The following is a 20,694-nucleotide window of genomic DNA, read 5'->3' as shown; positions in this document are numbered from 1 at the left end:
CCTCAATAGTTTACGAGTAATTTGCGAAAAACTGTTTTTTCGTTTTTCGTCAATAACTCGTAAACTATTGATGCTAGCGAGAAACTTTTATACAGAAATTGTAGATCTCGTCGTCCTCTACAAAAAAGGTCCTATACAATTTTCCCGTATCTCCAAGGGTTTAGGAGTTATTGAGGAAAAACGAAATTTTTTTCTAAAAATTCGCCGTTCTGACGCTGGAATGGTCGGATTTTGTCAACATCAATAAAATGCCAAATAATCATACGTAACTCATTAAATATCGAAATTAGAAGAAAAGTGCACTATTTTTAATCATAGGAAATGCGTTTTTCTAAGGTACATAAACTTTTGGGATTGACTGTATAGCCAATACATCCTTAACGCACGCCGAGGCATGAGAAATCGTTTAATCGTGTTCAACTTATCGGACAACTCAACTCAAACTATCGGATTTTCGAAAGCGTAAGAAGTCGCTGGACTGACTTAATCGAGGCAACTGAATTTTTCCTTTTCCGATCCCGGGAACCGGTCCTTCGGACACGTACCGCCCAGAGCTCAAAGAGTGAAATTTATCCGTGCTTTTATCACGTAACCGGGACCAAGAGTTCAGGTGATCCAATCAAATCTGTAGACGTAAAAAAAGGTCCTGTCGCGTTTCAACCGGATCAAGTTTACGGGCGATAGAGGCATTCCGAATCGGACGGTGCTGGGACCTCTGGAAAAATCATCGCTAGATTCCGGGCTCGGAAATCGCGTCAAGGATATTTCTAGCAAGAGAGCAATCTAATCAGAATGTTATTGAGGATGAACTGGCAGCCCTGAGACTGGCGTGTAGCACACGGAAATAGAAAAAGTTGATAGAACCAACAGTAGAGTGTTCGATGATTCTATTTTCTAAACGCGTTCTCAAGAATCACGACTCGAATAAAATCATCTTTGAACGAGCTCGTGTATTCATTGAAATTGCCGAAGGAACGTGGTATTTAAACGCGCTGTTTTATATCAGCAAAACTGTCGTCCCGTTCTGAGGAGTTATTTTTTATTATCTTAAATAAGAGATTAAGAAGATTGAGAAGGGCGTACTGCGGGACAGCTCTCGTAAATTATGTGTCGCGAACCAACCGCAAGGATTTTCGGATCGGATCCTCTTGCGGTTGCGAAGCTCAAGATTATGTTGGTACTTGACCAACCCCTAACGTTTGCAGCATGCCACGGAACGTCGTATTAACCTAACCGAACAGGATAAATTGAAGTTTCGTTCCTTAAGAAAATCCACGAATCCGTTCGCTGTAACGATTGACATTATTTAGTAACGCGATGATCAGTCGATGTTCGTGTGAAACATGGAAATAAAATGAATTTTCATATCGCGGGCGAGGAATTACAAGGGTGAAGAAGAATGGGCGAAGTTGATGTTGGTCTGAATGGGAAGTTAATTATACGGTGAAAGGCGGACAGGTGAGTGAGACGGGGTGGGTAGAGAGAATTTCTTTTCACGGGGAAAGCGTTTGAATTAAGATGCAATTTTGTAGCCGAGCGGCCACGGATTACAGGAAAACCGTCTAACGAACAAGTTTCTTGAATTAAAGTACTGAAAATTAATATCTCGTAGTTACGGTATTAACATTCAACCGCGAAGTAGATTACTCCCAGCGATGAATCGCGAGTTCTGCTGGCCGTGAAACTGAATTCATAGAATACGAATTCATAGAATTCGTTATAACGGAAAAGTCACAGCTAACACGTTCTTACGGAAAAGATTATATCGTTTTTAAAAAAAAAATAAACGTAAATTACATCAACTCTTTTAAATAATCCTAAATGATTCATCAAATATTAATTCTGTGACGATCAATGGTTATGAAAACGTTGAGCTCGATCTCGTTCCTCTCTAATATTCATGAAGCTGGCGCGATGAAACGTAGCTAGAGATTCATGCGAAATCACGCGGAACTAAACTGACAGTTGAATTTTGTAGTGAACAGTTGCGGCGCGACACGAATCAATATTAACTTCTCGGCCGAAATTATTGTCGCACGTATTAACGCCGCGCTTATCATTCATAGGGTGCTGCGTTTCACTCGAAACTCGATGTACGCGAGTGTTATCGCTAGAATTGTACTTAACAAATCGAACACGGGTCGTAATTAGTTTCGGAGGCGGCGAATTTTCCGCCCACCCTTTTGCATCGTATAATACGTGCCGTTGAATAATTTATAATGCACAGTTTTAAGTGATTAATTTCGTGTCTGCGAACTCTGTGTACGACGCGTTTATTCGCACGCGCAGCGCTCTTTGTATTAAAACAATCAATAATAGAAGAGTATATGCGGGAGGCGAAACGTCTCCCTCGATCTCATGTCTATAAACATTGATTTTATTAAAAATTGTCACAAATTAATTAACAGCGTGAAAAGAACATTTTGAAAATCGGTAATAATGGCAGAAATTCTTGGATGTGAAGATTTACGAATTTGAAACTAATTTTCGGGTCAGAACGATCGGGAAATAGAACACGTTGAGAGCGGGGGAAGAAACAAGGGGGGCGGAGAGAGAGAGAGAGAGAGAGAGAGAGAGAGAGAGAGTTTGGCATATTTTCGTTTCGTTTCTCGTTCGGCCGAGTAAAAAGTATTTTTAATTAAAGAGCTTTCCCGTGGCTCGAGGCGGTTGTAAAAAGTCTTGGTGCACCGTTCTATCGAATTTCGAGCGAAAATCGATAGCCGAGACACGGTAATTAACAAGTTTAAGGTAAAGTTTAAGAGCTCGTTCGCTTGCTTCGGATTTCGACGTAAACCGTATCGTTCGAAATTCGAAAACGGTGGAGGGAAAGGAAAAAGGAAACCGGAGAAAAGCTGCGAGGTAAAGTGTCTGCGAGGGAGAAACCGTACTTGATACACGTTCGGATCTCTCACGTACCATCAAGCAAATAACGTTTCAAGCCTTTCGGACAAATAAAATTGCTGAACCGGGAGCGAGTGGATTTCGTGGCGTTCGTTTTTAATTTCCCGGCGAAAGACGAAATTGAATCCGCGCGGTGAATAAAGTATGCAAGCGTTCCGTCGAGAGAGCTGACTGGCCAAGTAAATGTTTAATTAAGTTTCTCGGCAGACGCGATCTAAACATCCCCGCTGTTACCGTGTTTTTTAAAACATCGCATCCACGCTCGATTTCGTTCGTTCTGCCGCACGTCTCGTACGTGTACCGACTAAATTTTTTGCCACGGTATAGACGAGTTCATTTGCAGCGGATGATCGATCACGCGATGAATCGATAAGACGATAAGTACACTTAATGACAGTAGTTCTAATGCTAATAGTTGGCACAACAGTTAGTGGAAAGTTGTATTACGTTACGACGTGATTGATCGCACGGTCACAAAGTTGTGGCGGGTCAGCGAGCGTAAGTGACAGTGCACAGTTTATAGTCAGACGGCGGATGGAACGCGAAAGAAAATTGTATGCACCCGTCGTCGAGTTGAAATCTCAAAGCTTTCAAAACTACGTCACTGCCGCCTACTTAACATTTAAATGCGAACCGTGTACCCCGATAGAAAAATCGATCGACCCTCGATTCATTAATCAAGTTTTTAACTTAAAGCAAAATATTCGTAAAGAAAGCTTACGTGTACCAATTACAAACTGCGAGACAAATATGGAGTGAGCGAAATCTAACGTTCCAAATCCCGACTAAAATTGAAACGTGATTGAAACTCGTTGTTAGACACCTGTGGCTACTGCAGGTAATGCTCTTGGATGTTGAGTTAAATATTTTTCCTCTATTTCGTTTTGATCGCAGTTTGTAAGAAAAGCAATTTCACGTGCGCGAGCCGGTAATTCTTAACGTGTAGAAAAAAAAACTCTGCCACCGATCAACGTTAAAGACGAATAAAGAGGCTAGCGGGTGCGACGTCGTTACCTGGGAAATAATGGGTTCTCGTTCTAGCGGCGTAGTATTTAATTTGAACCGGTATGTTGCGGAAGGGTTGAACCTGTTACACGCTGCATTTGCTTAAGTATCGGGGAAAGGTGTGCTCCCTTTTCTTATTGCTTATTTCGGTCGGCTAATTATTCCCGAGTCACGCGCCTCCTTTTTTTCCGTAACATTAGCGGGGCCGCTTTTAAATCTTCGCGCTGCCACCAACGGACAACATCCTTGACAATGACAAATTAAACGAAAGTAGAACGAAACGACGAGGGCGAAAGAACAGCGTTGCCCGTGCGAAATCGAGCGTGATTTCAATTTCGCGGCGTATCGGACCGAAGGAACGCGGCGATAATCGTTCCTCTGTTTTAATAACAGCTCTCTTTGTACGGAGAAACGAGCTTTCAAAATGGAGAAATCATCGGGAGTGTACATTCATTTCTCTGCTGTGCAGATATAGAAATGAGTAATGCTTCAGACGTAATGGTCTGACGATTTTTGTTTTTTCAGACGAATGAAAATGAAATATTTATAGCATCGATTTTAGATACGTTTTATATTATTCTATAAATGTACAAATCTCACACTCTAACTTTTTTAATGGACAGTGTATAATTATTCCGCTCCTCTTTTGAGAGGATAAATAATTCTATTAATAATGGGTGAATAAAGGTAAGCCCATCTGTGGTTCTAATCACGTTTCCCATAAGATCCAATCGTATTTGATTAATCACGGAATTGCCAATTTATCTAGGCTATTCGTGGCCACATTAGCGGTTCTATAGGGCTGTGTATTCGGATCCCGTGAAAGCCAGCCGTACGGTATGGAAGCAATTAGCAAATCAGCTGTAGCCGATGTTTGTCCATGACTGATGAAGGCACCAATGTTTTGGCGATCGCACGCGCACTCTCGCTCATAATTGGTCATGACGCTATGCGAAGTTGCTAAATTCGCTTTCGTTAATCCACTTTTCTAATAGGATTTCACGTCGTTTCGCAAAGAAAATTATATACCGAATGAATTCGAGGAAAGCGAGAAATAATCTGCCATGCTTTGTTCATAAAAACTGTCGTACTGGTATAAGTGCGTTTTTATAGACGGTGTCTGCGGGTGGTATAAATATTTTACACTTTTTATTAATAGTGCTCGCATGTAGGATTATAAGTAGTATTAGTCAACACGTAGTCAGCCACGTTTCACGTCCGTTTCGTCATGCCATTTATCACCGGGCCGTCGACAGGTGCATTAGCACAAAAGAAAAAGAACTCTATTTCTGGCAAAACAGGCAAGAAAAAACCGTGAATAATCTGCATGTGTTCCTTACATTTAAACGCGGCGTCATTTCGGTGAACGCAGCGCGACCAGCGAAACCCAAAATAGATAACCATTACGCGATAACGTGGTTGATCAAAATTTAATTGACAAATCGAATAGCCGGGGGAAGAATAATGCATAAGGTTTCGTATAACGCTAATGAATAAATTTCCAATTGGGATGCTGGCTCGCGTTTGAATAATGTAGACCCGGGAATAATTTACCGCATGTCCAATCTACTCGTATTAATTTCTAGCTACGCCCATGTGTAGTCCGCTTGATATATCCAACATTCTCAGCCGATGAAAACAGATTTCAGATACCTTTGAGTAAATATATTATCGTGACCCGATCCCTTAGCGTTAATTTGACAAATAGCGTCACGTTCAACGTTTACCGTGTGAACTGTCACACGATTTATCACTCGATTACGACGATCTCTTAACTGAGATCACTTTTAATGAACATCGTAACAAGTAGAGCAAGATGTTCCAATTTTCCGATTATCAAAGGCAATTATTCCAAGTTACGGTTTATCCGAAGATCTGATAAGGAGTCGCGACGGACCGAAAATCAACGGGAATCCTCGGGGGAGCGATTCAATAGGGGTCTGTTCCTTTTGGCGAAAAGGGGACGCTTTCATGAAAATTCTGATCGCACCGACGACGACGAGGACGGCGAGGCTACGCGACGCGGGTGACGTCGCATAATTCCATTAAAAGCGGGATCTGATTTGCAGCCGAGTCGTGGCGAAACGGATGAGAAAAGGGCGTGCACCGGCAGCCGGCGAGAATTATTGCGGGTTTTTTACGAGACATTAGTAGGCGGGTATCCGGGTCGGCGAATAGGCGGCTGCTAATACAATGTACCCGCGGTAGGTCGTGAATGAGGCAAAGCCAGCCCCGGCGCCGAGTATTCATCTTGAAAAGAGGAAGGATGAGGGCTCAGGAAAAGTGGGAGAGGGGTAGGAAAACCCGGACGAGATACGTAACCAGGTTCGTACCAGCCGAATGCGAGCGGAGAACGCAAACCCCAAACGCGGACTCGCGTATGCTACGCCAGAAGCCTGTGACTTCGTACTCTAGTTTTAAGTACAGCTCGTACTTTTCTATTTCCTACCTCGCGATATAGGGGAGAATTTCAAATCAAAGGAGGATTGAAAAGAAACAAAAGAATTTTGATCATCTAATTATAAAATAATAAATTCGACTAAAAGACCTACGAGTAGAATCTTTGCAAACGGGGCTATAAATCTCGTTTATTATTTTCCTCCCTAAAGAGAATGATTAAATTGCGCCAGGAGTGAAGGAGATTATTCTCGTTATAATATGAACTACGGTATCGCAGAGTTACGTGTTTTTCTTTTTCCTCGAGCGTAAGATCCCGGAGGAAACTGGATGATGTGAATCAGGCGTACTCGTTTGAAGGATCAGCAGTCTGCAAGATAATTCCCGCGACGGAATTAAAATGGTATACCCAGTATGTACGTCACGTGCACGTGCATAACCGATGCGCGACCTTTGTGTCTGAAACCTGCGAGAATAACGACCCCTCGCCTCTCTCGCGCGTGTAGCGATGCCGCGCCGCAAAGAATGAACCTTGTCGGTAATTCCGTTCGCGGCTGAAAGCTCGCTATCTCGACCCGGCGGATGAGAGTCAGTTTCGAGCGTGTTGGTATACTAACTGACACATTTTGCCGGGCTCAAATAACCATGGGATTTGCCACTCAAATGACTGGATCAGCGGACCGGGGATCCACTGTAATGCACAAGTAGTGTGTTCGGTAAATACTGTTATACCTCTGCACGATACACGACTAGCTAACCCCATAGTAGATTCCGAACACTCGACCTTTGACACGCGTGAAATTAATTACGAACGAAAGCAATGCTGAATTCTCTCTTACGTACAGACGAATATTCGTCTTGACATCAAAGAATTTGTCGATACAGATAAAAACGTTAACTTGTAATTAAATTATCACGTGCAGTTGATTGAAAATGCGTAATTCGTACAACACTTTTGCTTGTCGCGCTCGAGGGAATAGGAACAAAGTTCGTGCTTCACGTTAATTTTTTATCACGATTATCCCGGAAGTAAGAAAACCGGCACGTCGACGACGAGCGAACAACACGGCTGCGAATTTAATTTCTCGAAATGATTCTCGTAGTATCGTTTGGCGTGACTACGTTAATTAATCGAGCGCTAATAAAGCACCTCTCCACGTTGTGACACGCTCTGCGTGACGTAAAAAATTGTTCGAACCTAAAAAATTACGAATCTTATATACGATTCCTTTTCCTTGAATTTAATTTTATTATATCACGACTTTAATTGATATCGTGTGAAGAGTTTTCGATTTAGTAAATCCTGTTCCAATTTTCAATACTGCGGTTTCCTTGTAGGTTTCCGAAACACGTTGGCAAACTTCGTGAACTGTTAGCACCCGCAAACATAAGGGATGGAATATAAGTTTCGAAACTATTCCCATTGGAGATGACCCGTTTTACGTCGAGAAAAATGGTGTGCTGCGAACGTAAAGGATGATGTTCACGTTACGGTTGTATTATTTCCACGGATCGACGTACATAATTCATTCGAGGGTCGTAACCTCTTGATCGAGATCAGAGAGAACTATTTTCGTCGTAGAATTCTGTTCACGTAATAAACTCTATAAAAAAGCTGATGCCCTCGATTCGATAACTACTTCATATTCTTGTCCGATACATTTCCAATATGTTTCCAAGTACGCACAACGACAGACAATAATTACGAAATTGTGACTAATATCTATTTAATAAATATTAATATTAAGAACCTGACTTCTTCCTAATTTTTGTCATAGCAACAGAAATATGCAAATTTGCTTGTGTAAACACAATTCGCGACGGATATGATAACTTAAATTGCATCGGATTCAATTAAGTTCAATCAGATCGTGGAATTCAATGGAGTAGGTAGGTAGGTACATCGATCGTTGGTCGAGGCGAAACCGAAGAGGGTGGGCGCCGAGGGGGCGAAACGCTGTGTCCCAAACTTTCTACCAATAATATTGCCAAACTACGAAATTTCCGTTCATCGTAACTCTATCATGAACACAATTGAACGGGCTCGGTTTGTTCTGTTGTGATCAACAAACTCGATTGACATCTCGCGTATCATATACAGTTCTGTAAATTAAATATACATACAACGAAACTTTTTTTTTTTTTATTTGCTTTGGTACACGTAAAAACGATAGTGCCGTGATTTTTAACGAAATTTCATGCCAAACGTTTTACAATTATTTTTTATTCAAAACTGTATTCTGCATTCTTTGATGTAAATCTATTGAATATGATCTTATTATTATCTTTGTCGTCTCTCATCTAATTTCCATCGTTATCTAAATTAATTACGCTTGACTGGTCGTAACGAAAAACCATATTTTCACCGGTAACGATTCAGCAAAACTAGTGTACACGACTACGACGCCGGGATAAGTATAGAGGACGAAGCGGGGCAGATAAGGATTCCTTGGACAAAAGCGCGAGGGGATACATCAACGGCGATATCTCGAAAGAATAATTTCCACGCGAGAAGTCGGCGCGGACGCGCGGATTAAAAGTTTCTCATCGGCAGCCTTGGATAATTGGTTTAGTTATTGGATCCTCTCGCTGAATCGCGAACTCGCAGACGTGGGGTATCGCGTCTGCTTTCCTCGTTTTTCACCGCGGACTTTCCAATTCCTCGTCGAACCTCCGCCCTTAATCTCTCCGTATATTTCCACCTTTTCCCATTTCCTTTGTTTTCCTCGGCTGCCTCGGCACATTACTATTGACCAGTCGACTATCCCATCCGCCGTTATTGACCGCGAATTTGTTATCTCACAGTAAATTACGTTCGCCACGGAATAGAGTACATATATACTTACCGTTCCTAACGAGTTTATTTAGGTTTGATTAATTGTTGCTCGTTGAAGAATCGTTTCAATTCCGGCTGAGATACGAGGGGTGAAAGGCTAATTCGTTGCACGAGTGTAATGCAAATGATTCAAAAGTAAACTACTCGCGTAGTCAGTCAAGGAAGACCGATATCATCGATCAACCCAGTTTTCGCCTACTGGAATTAAAGAAGAATGACATTGTGCATACTTTTAACATGACATCGACCTTCCATCCCCTAGAGTCGGTGGACGGCCGCGCGGCGTTTACCGTGGACGCATTAATCACTGGGGTGGAAACTGGTGACGCAGTATTGCTCGTCTCCCATGCCTCGACCCCTTTATCAAGCTTTATTTGTGTGCCCTACGCTACGCGTAGTCACATACTGCGCAACGACGTGAAAATGAAGCGCGTTACCTCGCACGCGAAAACTAAAATAAAAAGTGCCGACAACACGGTTTCCCTTATCCTTCAATTTACGCTGGCTCGTCGAGAAATTTAGAGAAACGGTACTCGCGAATTGGAAAACAAAGATTTACGCGTACATATAAGATGAGTAGTCGCGTATTACGAAAGGGAAGAAGGAAATGCTTTTATGTGCTTGTAAAGCATTACGGAAGTAACAAGTGCTCTGTTCTAAAGTGAACAGAAGTAGAGACGGAGAGGGACAGAAGGGGGGGGGGGGAGTTGGTAGTGACCCAGTTTTTGCATAAAAGCACTAATACTAATTTGACTTTTCATACTCATTATCATCCTTCTTTGCAGAGGGAAAGGAGCCCCGACATGCAACGCGAAACATTTGGAAATATTTATGAACTGCTCGCAACGTTGTGTGCTGATCTTTTTGATACCGTATACGGTGAAACGTTTAACGTTGGGCTTATAAGCGACGATAGATCATGGAATAATATATACGCGTAGATAAGTAAAGACCGTCCGCCGGACGTTACGTTCTCATTTTCAGAGGAACGTGCGAAGTCGAAACTTAAGTGTAAAAGATAACTTTGAAAAGTGCTGGGATCTTCTATCAGTGAATACAGAACGGAAGATTTATTCCCTTGGAACGGGGTAAGTTTATGGCGGGCGCGAGTTAAACCGCGCTATCGGGGACCGGTCACTTTTAATTCCATGAAGTTACGAGGAGGGCCGGTTTGAAGCGAACGCATTAATCTAATGCTCGGGGAATAATAACGTGAAGCCATGCGGAACGTCGGACAGGAGGAGAGAGGGGCGACCACAAATTCGAAATATCGACGAACCGCTGCTGGTGTGCTGCCCGGTGCGTTATTGGCGTCACCGCAGAATGTAACGTTAAACTGCAATTTCTAACGACCGAACGCGCCCCGTTTCATTTTTTCTTGATCCGTTTTAATTTCAATGGCCGCCCGTCGAACGGCGAGTTCGCGCGAGACTGGCTTCCGGCCCGGAATTAAAAGATTAGCCGCGTAACACGCCAGACCGGTGTATCAGTTCCACGGCGAAACGAAATATGTCTAGGTTTCGGTTTATCCGGCATTAAAACCGACCCATCTAATTATTTCGACAGAAATCCCTGTCCGTTATTTAACGTTGTAATCTGTTCGACGTTTTGCAATCAACATTGTTCGCGAGATAATGGCTCCGATCTACGTTACGCAATGTTATTAATTAATACAGCGCGGAAATAAGCGATTAATTCAATTATTGACATCGCCGGATTAAAAAGGTAATGATATAGTAAGAGGAGAAAACCAAATCAAGTTCTAATTTCCGAGGATTAATGCACGGAACGTGGTTCGCTCCAGCAGTAAGTCTACTCTATTTACCGACGAATAAATCCCCGCGACAGGGAAACATCTGTGTAAACGTTACCAGAACATAGATCCAGCCTCTAGACGTCTAAACGGCTTCGAGACATTATTGTATCACCTACTAGTACGAACGATAACCGTAAACTGAATCCGAGCCCGCGCGTGTCCCCTCACACAGAAAAAGCATTTTCTCTTCGAAATCAGTTCAGTCGATCGAACGACTCTTCTTGCAACTTATCACGGGACAAACGCGGGTACTATATGTATAGCTGGCCACGATTCAATTAAAACCGCGGCTGTGTATCGACAGGCACGCGTTAAGCGCTTTTCAAAATGGACGCGAGCGAATTAATGGAAACGATGTCGGCCAAGGTGCCTCTTTCAATCCCAGTATTATACCGAGTGTCGGGAAAAAACTATTCAAGATATATAGAGCATATTCTGATTAAAAAAGCTTTGGCGAACGAACATCGACAATTCAAACATTTTTCACGAAAATTCCATGTAAAAATCTCTGCATTCTGCACTGTCATCACCGTATATAAAATGAATATCCGTCTTTATCGAATCAGACTTTGTAACCATGTAATCGTTACTTAACTAATCGCCGATCAATTATTCTGTTAGGAACTGTGCAATGAAATTGAACAGTCGTGAAATTGACTCTTTTAATCAGAATTTATATGGATCTTGAATAGTTTCCTTGTATAGTTTTTCTTCCGAGGATAGCTGACCGACGACACGAGGCCATTTCTCTTTGACGAAATACGAGGGCCGATTCCGTATTATCGCGGCCTTGTCGGCCGTCATTCCGCGGGTTTAATTATGCAACCGGTACGGCGGTATCTGCCGGAACCGACCGGAAGTTTGCCATTTATTGCTTTCACCGCGTCCAGAAGTGTCTCTCGTACACGTACCCCGTACACGGGCTTCCTCCGGCGAAACACCGGCTAAACACAGATAACACCTGGCTTTTTCTGCCCCCCACGGTTCAAGCCGACTCGTTAATCTACCGAACGAGCGAATTTCGAGGGTTATCGCTAGCCTATTCCCGTCTAGAGTAAAAAGTATGACCTATCGAGAACGCTAAAGAGATTTCCTCCTAAAGTCACGCCAGAGGCATTTTATAGCGAACGCTATTAAAGTCTAAATTACAAGTAACTTTCATTAATAACATGAATTCAAATTTAGTTAATATAATGCGCATTATTAACTATCTAATGCTGAAATATACTGATAATAATGCAAGTTATTGATAATAATTTTCATTTCTGTATAATGTCCTGTGGCTGTTGCTGTTTACATATAATTACGTATTTCTATATACGTTATAGTTTATAGATCAATTTGAATCTTGTTGTTCCAAAACAAATAAATGGCAAACAGGAACCAGAATTTCTACCAGTAAAATCTATTACATTTCTAAAATCTATTACATTTCTAAAATCTGAACAATATTGTATATTATGATAGTACAGGTTTACTCGAATTTACATGCCACGCACTGCGTAACATAATTACGGCATAATCATTAATAGGCGAACCACGTTTCTCGTTCGAATCGAATTACTCATTAGTTAAAACGAAGGGGTAATCTGGTAAATCTCTTTTAGATAATATCCCAGGAAAGTTCGAACTGTTGTACCAAAGGAAATTACGTGAAAGGATTTTCAATCGTTTTAACGCCTCTGAAAAGTCTGCTTATAAGTCGAAGTCTAACTCCCGCCTGAGCGAGATTACATCAATTGATGTAATTGTTAATCAGCGAATCGATTTGTCGCGCGAATCAAGTTTCGCCCCCGTCGTCTGGCAACTTCGAGACAAACGCGGAAATTTAGCGATGACTCGGCTGCAATCAACGCCTTTCTGATTACGCTCACACCGACAGCGTATCCCTCGCGACGCAATTTCCCGGGAACGCAACGGCCTGATGCCAAAAGCCGTGTAACAGACCGTCTTCCAAGAAATTATCCCGATCTTCGAAGATAGCCAGAGAAAGTCTCGATAAACGAGCTTAAACTTTTCTAATTACGTTCGGCGACTTGTGACGCGGAAGGTGGGAAATTATCAACTAAATTATTAATCGAACTTTCTCATGTTCACGAGGACGTATCAATTTTTGGATGATCAGTCAGTGATTTTCTTCGATAATTCATTTGCAACCGAGGTGAACGTTCAAATCAAACAGAACTTCGATCGTATCCAATTTGAAGGTTTCTCTTGCTCCTTGAACTTTGGCCAATTGCGAGAGGAAACAATCACTGTGAAACAGAACGATTATAGGAATGAAAGCAGAGCTGCTGAAAATCTTAATTAAAGCTAAAACCGAATGAAAAAGCGAAATTACTTTTCCACTGATCCCGATGATTTGCATACAAATAACCAGCGCGGCGCGGGAGGAACAATAAACCGTTCAAACCGGTATCCGTCGCGCGCGTAATCGGGCCAAGTCGAAGGATTAGACTTGCCGAATGCACACGAGCCTCTCGGAACGGGGCACGGCCTTTCGCGTTTATTAAATTACGCTCCGACTCGGCACGGAGTCTCGTATCGTAAATACGTTCGCAATCTTTTCGCTCGTTCGTTCCGGTTCCCCCGCGTTTACCTATCATCCAACTTGTTCCCGCCGCTATTATCTCTCACGCAAATCAAGCATAGACCCACCTTGGCCATAACTCGTCCGCGCGCGTTGCTCCTGTCCGAAAATGGGAACTCGTCTACAGCGTATGTAAAAACATAAATCTTGATCTTCCTCGTAGTCGATCCGACAAATATTTGAACGTGTAATTTAATATAAAGATTTGTGTTCGCCAAGGATTTTCACGCGAGACGCTTATAACGTCAGATTAAAAATTTCTTTCATCAGAAAATCTGCTGTTTAATTACGTAGCAAGTTCTCCAAAATATCGATTATTCATTCTCGGGACAAGAGGGTGGGAGATTTGCGATAATCCGGTTTTAAATAACAACGGCTTAAGCCGGCTCTGTCGCAAGGCTTATTAACCATCAATAAACGCACTTGCACGGTTAATCGAAGAGGCTAAAGACTCGCTGCAAAACGGACTAAAGATAAAGGAGGTTAAACTGTGCGACCCTATAAAGCGCTCCGGCAATTAAGCACAAATCATCGTGAAAATTGTGCTCGTTACGCGTAGCCATCGCCGCCGCCGCCGCTACCACCGCCGCTGCCGCTCTACTCCGTCCAAGGGGTGGAGAGAACAGATAGAGAGTCCGACACACAAGGGAAACTAGAGTGAAAAAGCTTTCAGAAGTTCAGCTCGAGTGAAGATAAATGAAAGAGAAGCACGAGGATCGATACCCGTCCTCCTCCAGATGCGAAAGTTCTAGCGTCACGAGATGAAATCGATATATCGAGCGTGCACACTCGACGTGCTTTCCGTGCACTAAAATAAAATATCTACCTTCTAATCTCTTCCGCCCGCAACACTTTCAATGTGCATTACAAGTACGATTTAATACTGTTGCTGCATGTGAAATATCGTTCTGTTTCTCAAGTCTGAATCCCCACGTCACGTCTCGTCTTGTTAATCATTGTTCTAAATCTAAACGGAGATCGCTCAATCATTTAGGAACGTGGAAAAATAATTGACAAATTATTTACACGAAGTACACGATATTCTACGAGAACTACGTCTCCACGAGAGATCTCGTCTGTGTCTGACTGACACAACGATATCGTCCTGAATATCAAGTATTCCTTGGCTGAGGATATTGTTATTTTTATACGAAGCGTGGGACAAGACGGAGTTTCAACGAAATCCGACGCGAATCGAACGTTAGCATTCGAGATCGAGTCTCGCATTTGAAATAACAACACTAGAACCGTGGAAGCATTGTTCTCTTAACGGAATCCGAGTCTCGAGTGCAATCGTCGCTGTGTATCGGTTGAAAAGCGGAGTGGTAGAGGCGCGGCCAGACGCCGAACGGACCCTTCCACTGTTTCCCAGTTCGCTCATCGTCCTCCACGAGGAGGATCGAGGACAATAAATCTTAGCGCGCTATTACGCCACGGAAGACCGTTAACTTTTGATAATGCTTTCGTATTAGCTTCGACAACTTTTCCTGCACCCTCGTATTAATGGGTCGACTCTCGTACGCCGAAGTTAGACACTTTCTGTCCCTGGTCTCGACGTGCACCGCAGCTCGTGCAATAAGCGGCAAGAATACTTCAAATATTTTTCTCTCCCGAGTCAATGCGGGCGCTACGATGATCAATGGACGAATTTCTCATGTGACGGGTCAGACTCGTTCATCGAATTCTTTCGGGACATTTTGATATTATTAACCGACGTTCGTAGAGTTGATAATTTGAATGCGAGTCAGCGGTCATAACTGATAATTGATATCCACACGGAACGGGTGGACAAGTGTAATTTACAACGGCTCCCGGTTCCCGGAAAAAATTTTGGCACCGTTTCAAATGGTTGTAAAGTTAACCGAGAGCCCGGCTCGCGTAGATGTATCGACGTTTACTGGCTGGCTACGATTCCCGTTGATAAATTGCGCGTTATTATTCCCATGTCAGCGTATATGTTTATACGATAATGAATGCGCGCGTTGTATCTGTTGTCGCCGATGTTGCATTAAATTCCGGGTTGAAAAACGTGGCTACAAAGGATTCTAACTGACAGCGAGCGTGATTAATTATTCTGCCCGTTTGATCAAAACGTATCTCGCATTGTTGGAGCTTTCCAAGTAGGCTCAACAAATATCCGATGGATCCCGTTTATGGAACTCCGGTTGATTTATTAAGAATCGAATTTATCACGTAATTTTGCCCGCAACTCGAGCACGTTTTATATCTTCTGATTTAGATATCAAGCATCATAAAATATGAAATTAATTTTATGGTCGCTTGGAAATTCCGTACGAATCAATTATGAAGCACGATTGGCGGGTGAAAGCATCGTTCACGTTTTTACGTATTTATGTATGCGCTTATACCTAGATGTACAATATAGAAATATTTAAGTGCGGACAATCGTTCGTTACAGTTTAATGACAACTAGACGTCGATGCACGTTATGGCCTACGTCAATTATTCACGGGGAATTATTATTTAATAGCTGTTGATCGCGGGTATTATTCCATCGGACGTTATACACGATTTTATCGATTCCGATAAAATACAGTTTACGCTAAATTGCGTTGCGCTATCATCGCATCGGTTTTGATCCCTCGCAGTAACCTCGTTTCAAAATTGCTCGCTTTTATCATTTTCGACGGCGAAACTTAGTCATTTATACCGTAACGTCGCCGAAGAATTAATTCCAAATATCTTCTCGCATCGATCCGAGAACCATCGACTTTTTTTTGTTTAAACAACTATTCGAACAGGATCGCGTGTCTCGTTATTAATAATTCGAGCGCACGTTAGCAAAGTTTAATCGGTATCTCTTCAAAATTGAAACGTTCAGCGGTTTTTGTTGACGAGCGAAATGTCTGCGGGAACACCGGGATGCACGATTTGTCCGTTTCATGAGGCGTACGCGAGAGACGTACGCGTGGGGAATTCGATGTTTCCCACGTCGAATAAATCGCGTAGCCGCTGTAACAATACCTTTTTACCGGGTCACGAAACAGTAAATGATTTTTCCGCATGGAAACTATCTCAACGGGCACGAAATACGGGCTCGCCGTCGACGCTGGTCAAACAACCCGTTAATTTCGTAACTCCTGCGCGCACACGGGGAAAAAATAGCTACGCAGAAACTGTCGGGCGCAGTGAACCTCTCATCGAAACTGTCCTTCCCCGCGTCCCGTATAATTTCATGGAACATTTCGTATACGCGAATCGCCCAGCCAGAGTTGAATACGTTCTTTAATATTTATTCTCGCCTTACTTAATTACACGTTGATTCTCTTTCCTATCGGCGTACACGTGTAATAATAATTAATGCTGATTGCATCACGGATTTAGTTTCGACGCAATTCGAAGGATTACGTTACCCTCGCGCGCGGGAATAGCAGTTATCATCGGTACGAACAATTCGACGCGGATGCAAATCCTACGAGATGCTTGATCGGATCGAGTAAACCCGCGCGCGCGCGCGCGCGCTCTCCCGCCCGCTTACGAACACCTAATTTCGATCGCAGATTGCCAGTTAACAGGTTTTGACAGGGAACTAATGAAATTGTACACATACCGTGTAAACCAGTTACACATACCGTTGAGTTATGAAATGGCAACGTCGTTCCAGTGAAATTCGCGACTGGAAATACCGCCGGAGGAATACATAACCCGACGCACCCTATTGCGTTTTAATTCATTCCCGCCCCGGCCCGACGTTATCCCGGTATTATTCCGATACCGAGTGGAAAATCTCTCGTGCTGGCGCGAGAGATGCAAAGAGAGATATTACCTCCTTGGAACCCATTACGTACGTACAACCATTCCTGACCGTCTAGCACGATGTACTAACAAGAACCGCTGCAACGACGAGCTATGTACCATTCGCATGACTGACCCGATATTATGGACTATCACGAACTAACGGAGTCTTAGCGAGACTACTCCGAGAATTCTATAGATCTTCATTCCCTTCCTTGTATTCCTTATACCCATTGAGGTGTGTTATGTCATCTAATTGGCAATTCAGTTCCTTGATTCTCTATTAAATTTATCTAGTCTCTGATTTGACTGCTCATTTCGTAGAATATAATGGATCCGTTTGTTATGCATTATTCTTGAAAGAAAAGTCAAGATATACTTCAAGTGTGGTAGTGGTAATCGTTATCAGACCGAGGGGTACAGAATTCTCTGAAACATCTCTGCGAACGTTAATGGAATATCAAACGTCTTGAAGTCACTTCTTCAGATACACGTGTGTAAATCATGGAAATACATTTCTGTGTATGCACTTTATTACGAAACTCTAAATTATGAACTGTCGTTCAATTCCCGGCGCTCTGTCGCTGCTTTCTCAAGACTCTTACAGCCCTCGTGAAACTCCCTCGTTAGAATCCCTGACGTTCTCGTAACCGACTGACTCATTTACGACCCTTCTAACTTCGAAAGTTCAACCTCCCGACGCGGGAATTGATGCGAAGCGAAAAAACGTCCTCCGCGAATATCGCACGAATTCAATTACCGTGATACATTTAAATATTTCAAGCGCGTCTACTTCAATGAAACGTACTCGGTAATAACTCTATAATATGAAATTTACTAAACGTATTAAATGATTAAACGATGTTTTGTCCCATTAAATTTCAAGCATTCTTTTTAAACCGAAAATGAGAAACTCCATTTATCTGTTAAATTGCATATGTATCTATTTTATTTGCCGCGGATAACATTGAAATGCGGTCTCTCTGCAGGCGCCAAGCCTATTTGCATGATTCTCTCAAAGTGTTGCCGGAGCAATCTTTTGCTGAAAGCACCTTATTTTAAATGACACACAGCAGCGGTGGTATCAAGTTTATTGGACTCCATACATCAAGCGTGATACGGTGAGCTGATGACACTGACACCTGCATTCTGCCTCGCCTTCTTACGACTTTCATCATTTAGTTTATCTGTGCTCGGACTTGCCAGCCACGTCATCTCGGAATTTATGACGCTCGTAAAGCCTCACTTTCACGTTTTTTGATTCTGCTCCTATTCCAACATGGGCTGGTGCAACATACAATTTTTTAAATTCTCGTACCGCGTTGCGTAGAACAGAGGTTTTGAATATTATCAAGGCTCGTCGGAAATAATGGGAAAGATTTTATTTGAATGGCAGTAACATACTTCCAGGAAGAATATACTTTAATCCGTATCTCTGTAGGAGCAGCTTATGGAGAAGATTGTAGGAAATTTAAGAATACAGCGATAATGTTCACGATAAAGAGTCAACCGCGAAGAGAATACTGAATTGGATCCCCAAGGAGAGGGCGATCAGCCGAGCTTAAAGCGTAGTGAATTTTTCTCGGCTATTCCTCGACGACTTCCTTCGCGAGAAATATCTGAGATAATTCGTAAATTTCACGGTGGCGAACACAGAATTACCGCGTCGCGAGTTCCTCGTTCATTAATAAAATGTACATTCCCAGAGAAATTAATTTGAACGACCAGTCTGAATAATTCTTTAACGAAAATGATTTAACCGTTCCATCAATTCCCACTTCAGGCGAAAAATGTTTAAGGACATTAAATTTATACGGAGAGGAATTTTTTGAACACGATGAGTTCACATCTGCGAACGAAATTTTTCCGCGGAATTTTTATTATTCTGACTCACTCACCATTGAGTACGTGGACTAGGACGCTGGCTGACTCGGCCGTAGACGGTGCGCACGTGTAATTTCCAGAATCAGCAGGTAACGCCCTGGATATCAAGAGACGCGACGTTCGCGTTTGCTTTTCAGTGACCACGCTGATGCCACCCCTTTGGCTGTAATTTATCACGTGTTCACCCTTGTACCTGCAGAATCAAAAGCCTTCTATTAATTAACAGCATCGTGCAACATCCATTCACATACGTCATAATCCTCTATTCTCCAAATCTCTGTATTTCCGGATGCTGGCTACTAATTGTAAATTATTCGCTCATAATTATTTAGAATGAACGTTTGTACCAGGCAGGAAGCCACTTAAGCGGCTCGTATTTTGACAATGCTATTTTATATTTTTAACGTCGAAATAAAAGTAAATCTGGAGCGTCGTTCCGCGTCACATTTTTAACGGAAGCTTAAACGTGAGTAAAATAAACATGAACCGGTGTCTCGGCCCGACATAAAGGGCTGCAACAGAACATCTCCATTTAATTTGCATATAAATGTGTTAGACTTAAATGCACTTTATATTAGACCGCGTCTAGGTTGCTTAGCGTACGAGAATATTCGCTGTAACAATTATAAAAAGTTGCGCGCTCATTAAATGACACGCTTCACGTTTGCTCGCGTTATTAAAAACGTACGAATTTCGGTTCATCAATGGACGATCCAAATTTTTTGTTGAAAAAAATAGGGACCGATGCATATTAGAAAAGCCGTAGCCCCGTTTCACGCGAAATCAGTAATTAAACCGATTTAAATTCGCGCCGGAGGCCTGCAGTCCTTCGGCCCCTTTTGCCTCGCCATTCTTTCGTCAGACAATGACCTTTTTTTTCCACAGTTCAATCATTTGACCGTTCAATCAAACAGAGAAAGCAACGGGAATAAAGGAAGCAATTCCGATCCGGGGACTATTTTCCGTCTGCCAATCAGCATCGGTGTCCCGCGTTCATTTCAGCTTGTAATCGAGAAACCCGTCTCGATGATCTATTGTCGGAGCATCTGCTCTAACCCGTTCATGGTTATAGGCCCCTTACTTCGTTCGTGACGTTGGCGTCTCGCGTGCGAATTCGGCGTTTTACGTCGGTACACACGGCGCGACTATACGTATGCGCGTAAATTGAATTCACGAAAGTCCAATTAAACTCACCAATAAATGAAGGACGGCGGGTCAGGTGTCTGCAATACGATGCAGGTCAGATTTATGTCGCTTCCGCTTTTGATGTAAAGCTCCGAGTTCCCGCTGATCTTCGCCTTCGACACTGCAAGCACGATCCATCACACGATTGACTCGAAGCGATTATCTCCAGAAAAAATCTCAATTATATTACTTGACAAAGTCGTATATAACTCTCGCACTAGTGAACGCTACTTCATTATTATCTCTCTGTAACTACGGCACAATATAGATTTCAAAAAATAAGTTTTAACTTTCTAGGATGCATAGGCTTGACTTAAACAATAT

The 20,694-nt window shown here is 42.6% G+C and overlaps 1 protein-coding gene across 6 annotated transcripts in view; it reads right to left on the bottom strand.

Moving 5' to 3' along the window:
- Positions 1-20,694, bottom strand: part of LOC108626844 (hemicentin-1) — a 205,461-nt gene that overhangs the window by 13,547 nt on the left and 171,220 nt on the right. For 5 of the 6 annotated variants that reach the window (XM_018027759.2, XM_018027757.2, XM_018027758.2 and 2 more), the window contains 2 exons: positions 20,380-20,491; positions 19,200-19,378 (listed from right to left, as the gene is read on the bottom strand). In XM_018027759.2, coding sequence (XP_017883248.1) covers positions 19,200-19,378; positions 20,380-20,491 — 291 coding nt within the window. Of the gene's footprint in view, positions 1-19,191; positions 19,379-20,379; positions 20,492-20,694 lie in introns of those variants that run through there. The other variant, XM_018027764.2, reaches the window with a different exon arrangement.

The sequence above is a fragment of the Ceratina calcarata genome, unplaced genomic scaffold (assembly GCF_001652005.2).
Source record: "Ceratina calcarata isolate Rehan_Ccalc_2016 unplaced genomic scaffold, ASM165200v1 scaffold43, whole genome shotgun sequence".
In the NCBI taxonomy this organism is placed as follows: Eukaryota; Metazoa; Arthropoda; class Insecta; order Hymenoptera; family Apidae; genus Ceratina; species Ceratina calcarata.
This window is presented reverse-complemented; position numbering and strand designations above follow the sequence as displayed.